This window comes from Ursus americanus, chromosome 2, assembly GCF_024610735.1.
Source record: "Ursus americanus isolate L20-20 chromosome 2, mUrsAme1.1.p, whole genome shotgun sequence".
Taxonomy (NCBI): Eukaryota; Metazoa; Chordata; class Mammalia; order Carnivora; family Ursidae; genus Ursus; species Ursus americanus.
This window is the reverse complement of record NC_142128.1, coordinates 42,812,685-42,824,827: the sequence shown is the minus strand read 5'-3', so window position 1 is coordinate 42,824,827 and position 12,143 is coordinate 42,812,685. Positions and strand designations below refer to the sequence as shown.

General features: G+C 63.0%; 1 protein-coding gene across 1 annotated transcript; it reads right to left on the bottom strand.

Moving 5' to 3' along the window:
- Positions 1–383: 383 nt before the first annotated feature.
- LRRC71 (leucine rich repeat containing 71) lies at positions 384–11,570 on the bottom strand. The gene is made up of 15 exons (XM_045784614.2): positions 11,312–11,570; positions 7,660–7,809; positions 7,213–7,338; positions 7,046–7,121; positions 6,731–6,808; positions 5,054–5,122; positions 4,700–4,859; positions 4,549–4,632; positions 4,393–4,482; positions 3,746–3,895; positions 3,474–3,567; positions 3,041–3,129; positions 1,431–1,545; positions 1,007–1,128; positions 384–825 (listed from the first exon to the last, which is right to left on the bottom strand). Exons 1-15 carry the CDS (start codon positions 11,469–11,471, stop codon positions 706–708), a joined length of 1,683 nt encoding a protein of 560 aa, XP_045640570.2. The 5' UTR covers positions 11,472–11,570; the 3' UTR covers positions 384–705.
- Between the last annotated feature and the right edge of the window lie 573 nt (positions 11,571–12,143).

Below are 12,143 nucleotides of genomic sequence, written 5' to 3'. Positions count from 1 at the left end.
ATGCTCCGTGGGCCCCATCCATAGGTGATCTCCAGGGAGGCAGCACTAAAGGGTAGAGCCGCGGAGCCCCCAGCTCTCCAGGCTCCTCTGGCCCGCCTGCCATCGGGGCGTCCCTGGGTTCAGACTGCCGACATCGGCCGGTGAAGGTACTGGCCCACATGGTGCTTGGCCTCCGCTATGTCGATGCAGAGACTCACCAGCCTCTCCAAAGTAGACTGCCGACCCTGCATTTCCTTAGCTGAGTCCCTGACTCCTCCAAAGCGACCAGACACCTGTGCCCAGCAGGAAGACGCAGAAGAGCTGGGGGCCTGGAATGGCAGAGCCCGAGCCCCTCCCGTCCACCCTGCCCGCGCCCCTTCCGCGGGGCCTGTGCGGTTGGATTACAGTCCCAGTCTTCCCACTGCCTGCCTCGGAGACCAGTGGCTGCATGTGCACCCTGGCACGTTCCGTGTCCTCCAGGGAACACAGGCAGAGCACAAGCAAAGAAGCAGGCCTGAGAAGGCAGGAGAGCCGCAAAGGCCGAGGGACATGAAGAGACTCAGAGTCCAAACATTCCATGTAGTTCTGGAACAAAGTTTTCAGGCAACCTCAAGGGGGAAAGTACAGCAATAATAGATTTTGTTAATGACCCAAGATCTGCCCCGGGGAGGCCAGCCCACCACGCGGAGCAGAGCTGCTGCGGCTGGGGAAGAAGCAGGAAGGGGGCTAGGTGGAGGAAGCCATGGTCTCCTCCTCTCTGGGCTTGGCCTTACTGATGGGGTCCCTTGGAAGCATCAGCTCCTGGATCATGGTGTACGTGGGACATTGCGGGGAGAAGCAGTTTTTCTGAAGGAGGGAAAAGAAGGTGACAGATGAGAAAGGGATAAGGATCAGTCCTCTGGGAGGAGACCGTTTCCCGGGACAGGGTGGGTGAGGGTCGGGGGACAAGGAGAAAAGGCACGGTGGAGGTAGCTGTGGGAAAAGCATGAGGGAGCCCCCCAGACCTGCTTGAGGGCAGGGGACTTACCGCCAGCGACAGGTGCAGCAGCCCCACGGGGCCCCTGGCCGTGCTCCTGGACTTGGAGAACTGGGCCTGGTGCTGCACTGTGGCCAAGAAGCTCTCCAGCCCCACCTCGGTGATGCGGTTTCCTGGTGGGGGAGCAGCCCAGGTGGCCCCCTGCCCCTGCCCCTCATTCCTCTGACTCTCCCTCTGGCCTTCCTGCCTCTGTCCTCCCACCTGCGTCTCTCTCCCCACACTAACTGCCAGACTGCGGGCCTGACCTGCTCTCACCGCAAGCCCGGGGCGGGACAGCTTCCACCCTCACGATGCCCAGCTGTGGCACAACCATGTTGTGCTCCTTGGAGTTGGGGCTGCCCCCCGCCGCGCCTAGGGGCTGCATGGGGCCCAGGAGTCCTCCGGGGAGGATGACAGGGGCGCTCAGCAAACATACGCATGAGGTTGAGGTGCAAAAGGACCTTGTTCCCGGGCATGAACACTTTCCCCTCTCGGTGTTCCACAGGCTCCAGGAGAGGGTTAACCATCTCTGAAGTCTCAGCAACCAGCTGCTAAAGTAGGGCCACCGCAGCTCAGCCCAGGGGCGCGCGCCCCGCAGCCCTGCCCTCTGTCCTCAGGACAGAGGACAGAGACCAGCCTGCACCCCCAGAAGCAACCCTGGATAGTGAGCTGGGAGCCAGGATGGCGCAACCCCCACGCGCACACACAGGGAAGCCGGAGTCCCCCCCCCACGCGCACACGCAGGGAAGCCGGAGTTCCCCCCACGCGCGCGCACGCAGGGAAGCCGGAGTCCCCCCCCCACGCGCACACGCACGGAAGCCGGAGTCCCCCCCCACGCGCACACGCAGGGAAGCCGGAGTCACCCCCCACGCGCACACGCAGGGAAGCCGGAGTTCCCCCCACGCGCGCGCACGCAGGGAAGCTGGATTCTCCCCACACACGCACACAGAAGCTAGAGTCCCCCCGCACACGCACACACAGAAGCTCGACTCTGTAGGGTCCAGAGGAGGCCCGCAGCCCAGATCAGTGTCCGGGAGCAGGTGCCTGTGCGCCAGGGGCCTGGGGCCGACAGGGGCAGGGCCTGCGCTCCTTGCTACAGAGGAGGAGGGGGAGGAGACAGGCCATCGGTCAGGCAGAGAAAAGGGCCAGAGCAAAAGCGGGAAGCAGTGCTGGCCACTGGTCTGCAAGCAGCCACAGCAATGAGGGCAGCGGGGACGCCCACGGACCAGCGCACGGACGAGCCCGCAGACCGGCCAGAGGCGGGGCGAGGTCAGGAAGGGCAGGGGCAAAGCAAACCCCTGGGGGGACGCCTGGCTAGCTCTGCTGCAAGAGCAGAGCCAGCCACGTTTGATCTCGGGGTCGTGAGCTGAGCCCCACACTGGGCATAGAGATGACTTAATAAAAAAATTTTTTAAAGGCAGCCCAGGCCGTCTCCACCTGACCTTCTCTTTGGTAGGATCTTGTCTTGGTGGCAGAGAAGACTCCCAAGAGGAGAGGCCCCTCCCTGCCTAGGGCGGAGGTCTCCTGAAGGAGACAGAAGGTGAGGACACGGGGTGGGGGGGCAACTGAGGGCTGGAGCGGGTGGGCGCTGTGGAGTCAGCAGTCGGGAAAGCTCTGGAGCGAGCCGCAAGCCGGTCTGAGGTGAAAGGGGAAAGGAAGGCTCCAGTAGCAAAAGAGAGAGGGTCTCCAGGGGCTGCGCACCAGTAGGGCGGCACCGGGACTGTAAAGACGCCCCGCCTTCCGGGGGGGCTGCTTTCAGGGGCGAGGAGGATGGGGGAGCGCACCAGCGGATGAGACCTGGGGAAGTGACTAGCGGCCCCGCGGTCGCAGGGACAGTTGAGACATCAGGGAAAGCCTGAAGGGAAAGGAGAGCACTGAGCTCCTACCCTCCCCCCAGCGAGCCCCGCGGGGATGGCGGGGACACTCGTGGACGCAGGATGCAAATGGAAGCCAGAGAGACCCTCCAGGACGGGCTGGAGACACACGCTGCAGGGAAGGCACGGCTGCCCACCCCGCCGCCCGCGCCCACCCCGCTCCCCAGCCTACCTCGGACTCCATCAGGAAGCTGCGCTTCTCTTTGTTCCCGGTCTTGGGCCCCTTTCCTTTGCTCGGCTTCTGCTCGGGGATGGTGACCTCTGGAGCACGGAAAAGGATCCAGAATGCACCGCACAGACGTGCCATACCGCCCTGGGGCCCCAGAGGGAACAGGCTGGGCAAGGAGGGACGCCCCTCAAACCTTGGGATCGGGAGCAATGGGAACAGAACTAGGTGGGTGGGTCTCTTTCCTCAGGGCAGTGCCACGTGGGTCCAGGCGGGGGACCAGGGGTGCGCCGTGCCCGGTGCAGGATGGGGGGCTCGCCAGCAGAAGGAAACACGGCCCAGAGAGGGACGGCAGCAGGAGGACGGCCCCCCACGTCCAGCCCACTGCTCTTCCTTCTCCCGCGGCAAGGAGGTCGCACAGAAGGGCAACAGCACTTACTCCCCTTGCCTGCCTTGGCGGGGTCTTCTTTCTTGGGGGTTCCCTGTGTGGGTGACTGCCCAGACCCTGACTTCTCCTCTTTCTTCACCGGGTCCTGTGGGGCACGCAGGGAGAGAAAGGAAAGACCTGCTCCCCGGGGACCAGAGCCGTGGGGGAAGCCAAAACTTTGGCCTCCAGGCCTGCCCCAGGGCCTTCCAAGGCCACCTCCCTCCCCCTGCCTGAGCTCCACAGAGGCATCCTCCCCTGCCCAGCCTGGCTCCCAGCGCACCTACCCCTGATTTCTCCTTTTTCTTGCCCAGGCCTTTCGGGGTCTTCGTTGTCGACGTCTTGTCTGGCTTTTCGGCCAGTGCGGCACTGCTGACCCCCATCAGGGGGTTCTTGTCGCGCTCTGCTTTGGAGTCCCCGTGTCGGGAGGAGGAAGGCTGTGCTCGCAAAGAGGAGGGGATGGAAGAAGCAGCCAGCACCCCTTCCTCAAGGAGTGGTGAGGGGGGCCTCATGCCTGGCTGGACGGACAGCACCCCCACCCCATCTCCCTGCCTAAACGCCGACATTGCTGTTGGGGACGCCTCTGGGGGGACGCGCTGGGGTGGGGACTCAGACTCTCACACTGGGAGGGAAACAGTAGGAGACTTTCACGGCTCCAGGTGCATCGCGTGAATTCACGGCGTCAGTCCTCTCCGGCCCCACGAAGCAGCCACTCCACGGGTGAGCAGACAGCCCGAGCTCTGGACTCTAACTCTGCCCTTCCCCTTGCCCCACACACTGCTGCCCAAAGACATGCTCGGCTGGGCCGTCGCAGCGCAGACGCCTGCTAGGCCTGCACGGCGGGGGGGGGGGGGCGCGTGCCGAAGACGGGCCGACAACCGAAGGGCCCAGGGAGAGGCCGGCTTAGGAAAGGCGGGAGGGCCGCAGGGCTCACCAATCGTGAGCGCTCCTGAGACCCCTTCTCCAGCAGGAGGCGGCGGCGCTCGACCACCTCGGTGTGCGTCAGCTCAAAGGGGCGCAGGACCTGGGGCGAGTGGCCCAGTCAGATGCCAGCCAGGGATCCCGACCCCCTCCCCACCAGCTCACCCACCTCGGCCAGCTTCAGGGCGCCCTGGTCCTGGATGCGGTTGTGCGCCAGCGACAGCCAGAGCAGGGCGCGGTTCAGCCGGAGGCCCTGGGGGGGGGGCGAGTGTAAGCCCGGGGCCAGCCACCCCGCTCCTGGGTCCCCACCAGACACGCACATCTGCGATGTAGCCAGCACCCGCGTCCCCAATGTGGTTGAAGCCCAGGTTGAGGGAGACCAGGGTCCGATTGCAGCTGTGCAGCGTGGACAGAGCCTGGCCCAGCAGCTGTGCCCCGTTGTCATCGATGTCGTTGTTTCGTAGGGACAAGTGGGAGATCCTGCGCGTGGGGGGAGAGCAGCCTCGCTGGGAACATGGGGTCCGGTCTCACCTCTCCCAAGGGCCTGACCGCTGACGGTGGAGGGGCAGGAATCGAGGATCCCTGGACAGGTGGTGGAGGGCAAGGAAGGGTGCTAGGGCTGACCTGGACAGGGAACAGGCCCAGAGAAAGGGGGCGAGAAAAAGCAGTCTCACGTGCTGTCCAGCGCCATGAGCTTGTGATAGGACTGCTCGGGCAGCGGGTTGCCCTCCAGAGACACCTTCCTGAGGATGGGGAAGGTCAGAACCAGGAGGCACCGCTGAGGCCCCAGGAGGGAAGGGGTGAGCGAGGAGGTGTGGGTCTCTGGGGTGCAGCTTGGAAACAGAATCAAAGGATGGCCTTCCAACGGAGGAAATTTTATGGGACAGAAGTGTGGCCGTGGCAACGTGGTCACTCCCCAGTGATAGTGGCCTGTGGTGAGGTGGCCTCTGGAACGATTCCTGTGACCACCACTTCCTGCCCCGGAGGGTGCCTGGACCTGGTGCCTCACTTCTGACGGAATGGGATATGGCCAAAGGGGTGAGGTGTCACTTTTAAGTTCAAGTTCCAAAAAGCCTGTGGCCTCCACGTTAGCGGCTCCGTGGCACGCGCTGGGCTGTCCACCTGCAGGGGGCGCTGCAGCCGGCCGGGGGCCACGCCGGAGCCCGGAGACAGATCCTGCAGCCCAGCCAGGTGACAGCAGCCCCAGCCAACAGCTCCCCCCAGCTCAGCTGCTCCTGGATTTATCTCACACCCGGAGATAATAAATGGTGGTTCTTTTAAGCCACTACATTGAGAGCAGATGTGTGAGGCGGGAGTATGGGACTGTCGCAGGCCACCCCACAAGCAGTGGCTCCTCCCACGGTGGGGGTGAGAGTAGAGGACGTTTTCCAAGTCACAACAAAAATTGAACTAATGGCTAGAAATTTCTCCACTTGAAAATATTCTCCCACAATTTAGTATCAATGCTCAGCTTTTCGGGTTGGCTCGGCTTTCACCTAAACCTGATTACATTCATTTTAAATTATTTGATTATGTCGATCTGACTTATTTTTGTATCTTAAAATGAATGCTGCAGTTTTGTTTCTGCCAGCTAATTTGTTTCTAATTCCCACAATGGACACAAGTTATGCGTCCTGGTGTTCTCTAGGGAGAGTGTTGAGGGCCTCCAGCTGCAGAAGACACCATCCCCGCCCTGGAGAAGTGTCTGTCCTACCCACGGGGGAAGGTGGGCAAGCCATTGTGAGGCACTGGGGGTCTGTTCTGTGAAGCAGGGTAAGTCAAGGCTGCTGGGGGAGCCTTGGGAAGGAGCGGCCAAACCAGCTTTGCAAACCGCAGCTGTAGCTACACCCCCTCTCACCTCGCTCTGCCCCCTCCTCTTCCTCCTTCACTGTTCAGCTCAGCACCACCTCCTCCAGGCAGCCCTCCTGTCTCCCTGTCCTACACCAATGAAATGGGGTGGCCCTCCTTCTATGCCCGCACTCCCCACTGCCACGGTGCCCATGCAGTCCTGCAGTGTCTGTCCTAAATCCTTCTCCCTCCCTCAAGGGACTGCCTGATCCCGGCGGATAAGAGCCAGCCCTCAGTCCAGCAGTAGGTCCCAGGCAGCGGGCTCAAGGGAAAACCTCCAGGGAGAAAGTGAATGGTGGTGGAACTGGGCGACAGCGAGGAGGGACGGGGCCCAGAGGTCAGGCTCTCTGGATGTGCAGCAGTCAGGTGGGCAGGAAAGGGACCCACTTCTTCTGGTCAGATTGGAGCTTCAAAAACCAGCACATCCCTGGGCAGGGATGCCACTGTCCTCCCCAAACTGCCCACCCCGCCAGGCCCTCGCTACTCGCCCACCCCAGCCTGACCTGAGCGTGGATGCGCAGAGAGGCAGGAGCGCGGTGAAGGTGGTCAGGGTCTTGTCGGTCAGCCCCACCTTCCACAAGCTGGCCTCGGGGTACAGAAACAGCTGGAGCCTCACCTGCCCGCCCCCGCGGCCGGTCCAGCCACACCCTCCCTCATGCCCCTACTCCCACCCGCCCCTCCCCGCCCCCGCGGCCGGTCCAGCCACACCCTCCCTCATGCCCCTCCTCCCACCCGCTTGGTCTCCCAAGCAGCCAGAGGCCCCGGCGCCCCCTCGGCCTTCCGCCCTCCCCGCCCTCCCCGCCCCTGTGTCCCCTCACTTGATGGCCTGCAGCTGGCTGAGCGGAGGCAGACATTTAGAGAAGATACCCAAGATCCGCTCCTCGACCTTCCAACCTGTGGAAGGAGGAGGAGGAAGGCGCCTCAGGCCCGGAGCCCGGGGACCGGGGGCGGGGGGGGGGGCGGGCAACGGGAGGGCGGGGCTCACCGCGGATGTAGATTTCCTTCACAGACTTGTCTTCGGGCTCCAGCTCCACCTGGATGGTGGGCCGGAAGAACACGTACTTGCTCTCCACACTGTTGAGGCTACAAGACCCTGACAGGCGCTGATCATCTACAAGGCAGGGGTGCGAGGAGACGGGGGGAGGAGGGAGGAAGCGGCGCCACTGGCCTGGCGGCGGCCGGAGGGGAGTACCACTCAAGTAGGGTGGGGGGCGGCAGCCTGGGGTGCTGCTTCTTGGGCCAGGCCGGGGTCGGCTGGGGTTTGGGAAGGAAGGCGGGAGACTCACCCACCTTCACCCCCGCCACTTTGAACCCTCCCGTCACCGCCGCACACACTGCCCTGCGCCCCCGCCGTTCGGCCTGCCTTGCAACGGGAGGCTGGGTTGCACCAGGAGACCCTGGCAGGCACCCCCGGGGCTCCTCTGGCACTCACCTAGGGTGGGTTTTTCCGACATCGAGGCCGAGGGGACGAAGGTCGGGTGCGGGCGAGGCCGGGGGACAACTTTGGGGAAGTCCGTGTAGCCCGAGCGCGTGCAGAGCTCCGCGAAATCCGTCTCGAGGACCCCGGTGCACTGGTACTCCTCTGCGGGGCGGCGGGAGGGTACGGCGGCTGTGCCCCGAGGCTGCCACCGGGGGGCAGCAGAGAGCAGCGGGCGCCCTGCGGGGTCCCCCGCCCGCGGGGACCAAGCAGGCACCGCGTCCCCAGGCTCACCCGCCCGGGGCTTTGGGTCCCGGGACAGCTGGGGCCCCTCCTCCAAGGAGGACGTCCTTACAGCCTTTTTTTAAACGTAAGATACGTTGTAAAGACCCGCAGCTGAGAACGCTTGAGAGCAAAGAGCGGGAAATCCAGACCCCGGAGGAAGGGGGCCGGAGGGCGCGGGGTGCACACAACCCCAGGCGCCTGACCTCTGTGCGGGCGCCTCCAGCCAGCCCCCGGTCAAGGCCGCTTCCCCTCCGCGGCCCGGCCCCCCGGGGGTGCCGCCACCTCCCACAGTGTCCCCCGCCCAGCCTCCTCCCGTGCCCCTGATTCGCTGGGACGGCCCGGGGTCCCTCGGGGAGAGAAGCCCAGGCTTGCTGTGAGCAAAGGCAGGAACCCAGGAGGACCTGTCCAGTCCCAGCCCGCCGGCACCCCACCCGGACACGGAGCTCCCGCAGAGCATCTGGCTTTTATTTACTCAGCAAACGCGAATACAGCACTTACTCCTGCCCTGCACTGCTCTAAATGCTTTAGAAATATCAATTCATTCAAGAGTTACATTAATTCAGACAGACGCCCACCACATCCCATCCTGAGGGCTATGCAGACCGGAGTGTCTGAGTCCCCAGAGACCCCTGCTTTTTTCTGCTCCCCCACAGGCATCCCAGGAAGAAGTGGTTCCTGGAGGGGCGCCTGGGTAGCGCAGTCGTTAAGGGCGTGATCCTGGTGTTCCAGGATCGAGTCCCACATCAGGCTTCTCTGCTGGGAGCCTGCTTCTTCCTCTCCCACTCCCCTGCTGTGTTCCCTCTCTCGCTGGCTGGCTGTCACATAAATAAATAAAATCTTGAAAAGAAAAGAAAAGAAAAGAAAAGAAAAGAAAAGAAAAGAAAAGAAAAGAAAAGAGGTTCCTGGAGACCGAAGGGGTGTCCCTGGGGGTGGGAGAATCTGGAGGCAGAAGGGTTGGCCTGGCACCAGCCTGCTCTTCCAAGGGCCAGGCAGCCTGGAGCCCCCACAGCACTGCCCCCCCCCCCCCGGCCCGCCCGGGGCCGCCAGGACTGCAGGCTGAGCCCCGGATGACTACAGATAACAGCAGGGAGCCTGCCCGGAGGTGGTAGATGGTCTGGGAGCACAGGGGCTCTGCGTTCGTGGGGACGAGACAAGACAGGTTGGAGGGTTCTCCTGGCAAAGGAGCGAGAGGCACGTTCCTTGAGCGCCCAGCCATCAGGGGGAGCATGACACACAAGACACTTTAGTTCCCTGGACAGGGCGGCTGAGAGCAGGCTTAGAGCCCCGGGTAACCCCCCTGCACAGCTGTCTCCAGCACACTGCCTGCCTGCCAGGGCGGTTCCCCTGCTGGGGGAGCCCTCAACCCTTCCGGCTTCACTCACACCAGCTTTCCCTACAACAGACCCTCTCAAACTTGAACAACACCAGGAGAACCAGCCAAAACAGTTTCCTCCCCGCTCCCTCCGCAGGGACCCTGATTCCACGGGCTCGGTGGAGTCAGGAACATGCGTTTCTAACAAGCTCATGCGTGATGCCAAAGCTACTGGTCCAAGGGCAGCACCATGAGAGCCGCCACTGCTCTAGAAACGCGCTGCCTGGCAGAACTTCTTGGGATGACAGAAATGCTGTGCTGTAGCTAGCAGTGACCTAGGGGACAGCGCCACTCCGAAGGAGCCTTGCCCCTGCTCCCTACCTCGCACCTCCCTCCTGCCTGTCACTACTGACCTTGCCTTTGCACTTCTTGAGAAACAGAAGCCGGCAGATGGGATTTCCTCTAAATCTGTAAACCTTCCTGCCGCTGCCATCACCCTCTACCCTGAGCCCTGCACATCATGCCGCCCTGCCTGCCACGTTGCCCTTCCCGGCGTCCCTGGGCGGTCGTCACCCCCATTCTCTCCCACCTGGGCCCAGGCCCACCAGACTTCCCCCCAGCTGCCCCTCCCCTAACAGCTCTAGGCTGGGTCCTGGGTGCTCTGCTCTTCTCTGGTTACACCCCCTCCTGCCCCAGGGGAATCTCTTTTCTTCCCAGGCCTTAAATACACCTGGACATCAGCAGCTCCCAAAGTGACATCTCCAGCCCTGCCCTCTCTTGAGTGCTCCAGACCCAAGTGTGTCCAGCTGTCCAGCTGACATCCTGCGTCTGAGGTCTTCTCTCACACGCCCTTCCTCCAGGCGTTCCTGTCTGTGTGAACGGCACCTCAGCCCACCTACCAGAACCTGGGAATCTTGCTATGTCCTTCTCTTTCCACCCCAGCCAAGACCACCAATTCTACTTTCCAGGAAGCCTGACCCATTCTCCCTCACTTCTCTATTCCAACTCCCGCCGTGCCCCATCTGGACTGTTGAAATGCTTCATACTCCACCTCCCAGCCTCATTCTCTCGCCTTCCATGCCATTGTCCATACAGACTGGTGTCTGGGGGCAGGCACCTGACTAAGGTCTGACAATCAGAGCCTCTTCCCAAGTCCGTTTCCCATGAGTCCAGGGACAGCAAGCCCCGTCCCTCTCAAAGCAGGTGGATTTGAATCCAGAAGCCTTCCAACAGGGGCCCCTGGCTGGCTCAGTTGATAGAGCATGCAGTTCTAGATCTCAGGGTCATGAGTTCCAACCCCATGTTGGGTGTGGAGCCTACTTTGGGGAAAAAAAAAAAAAAGGCTTTCCAATAAATTCCCCTTCATGTACCATCTGTTGAGGTTGGGGCTCTGAGCCACAGGCTTACTTGTACTCTGCCCGTGGTTTTCTTTTCCCAGAAAATGTAAACGGACTGTGTGCGACTGTGTGCGTATTGTTCTCTCTGTATCCAAAAAGTGTTGAATGAATGAGTGAATGAAACTCAAGTCACCTCCTGGTAGATTCCCTCCTCCACCCTCCTCCACCTCCCTCCACCGAGACCTCCTATCACTCCCTGGACCCTCTTCTCTCATGCATCTTATCACATTTTATCGCATTTTATCCACAGTGTGGATTCTCCAGGATCAAGTTCAATTCAAACAGCGGCCAAGCTGGTTCCAGGAGTGGGGCTGGGAGTGCTGCGATTTGTCTTCGGAGATGGAGTACAGTGCTGGCCTCAGGGGGTGCGACACGTGTGCTTGTGGAGGGACAAAGTTTACAAAACACTTTCCAACCGCCAACTGACTGCACCGCTCCTCACATCTCCCTACTACAGAGGACGGTGCCCAAGGCCACACTGCTTCATAACGGCTAGCAGAACACCTCGCTGTGTGCCAGGAGCTGGCTGAACACAGCGCTCCTTCTAAGCACCAGGGGTGCCACGATTCTCCCCCGGCTCCGCCTTCCACACGACTGGTGCAGCGCCGGGCACGACGACGGCGCCCACCCGCCCTGGCAGAGCCGAGCGCGCGGGGCCCCGCCGCCCGCCTACCAGGGTTCTTGGGCTCCTCCTCGCCCACCGGCTGCAGGACGGTTGCCGGTTTCTCCTTGGCCCCGCGATCCCCCTTCTTGGTCACTGAGCCAGACGACTTCTGGGTGCCGGGACGCGGGGCCCTGGGGGAGGCCCCGGGCGCACTCGCCTCACCCGACATGCCAGCGCGGTCCACCAGGCGAGGAGGCGAGACAGGACTCCGTGGGGCTCGCCCAGGGGACGGCCGAACCGGGGGTCTCTACTCCGCGGCCACCGCCCGCCCCGCCCGCAGTGGCGGGGCCTCCGCGTCCCTCTCCACGACAACCGTGCGGGGCGGGCTGGCCGGCGGGAGCAACCGCAGAGCGCGCGGGGCCACCCGGGGGCGCCGCAGAGCCACAGCCGGGGGCGGGGTCACAGCCGGGGGCGGGGCCGGAGCCGGGGCTGGGGTGCAGGAGCGCCCGAGAGCGCCGCAGAACCAGTCGGGGGCGGGGCCACAGCCGGGGGCGGGGGAGCTCGAGGGCGGAGCCACCGTCGGGGGCGGAGCCAAGGAGAGAGCACGAGGGAGGAGCGCGGGCAGGAGCCCTCCATATCCACCTGGGAAGCAGCGCCGTGGGAAGCCGGGAGCATGTTAGCGATCGCGGCAGTCGGAGGGATTTAGGCAGGGAGAGTCGGTGGGGGCAGATCCACTTTCCGGGGTGCGCCCTCCTGTCCTGTAAGGAGAGGGATCCTGATGGAAAAGGCGCTGGGTTTCTATTCTCCACCCATCTCGTTAGCCTCTGGGAGGCGTGGGCAGTTAGTGGATCCGGATTCAATGTCCTCGGGTAGTGTAGACCCTGTCGGTTCCACACCGATG

Coding starts and splice junctions, on each gene's coding strand:
- LRRC71 (XM_045784614.2), bottom strand. CDS start 11,471: ATGTCGGGTGAGGCGAGTGCGCCCGGGGCCTCCCCCAGGGCCCCGCGT. Junction 4,483..4,548: donor GCGCCCTGAAGCTGGCCGAG/GTGGGTGAGCTG, acceptor CACTCGCCCCAG/GTCCTGCGCCCCTTTGAGCT. Junction 826..1,006: donor TGCTGCACCTGTCGCTGGCG/GTAAGTCCCCTG, acceptor TCCCTCCTTCAG/AAAAACTGCTTCTCCCCGCA.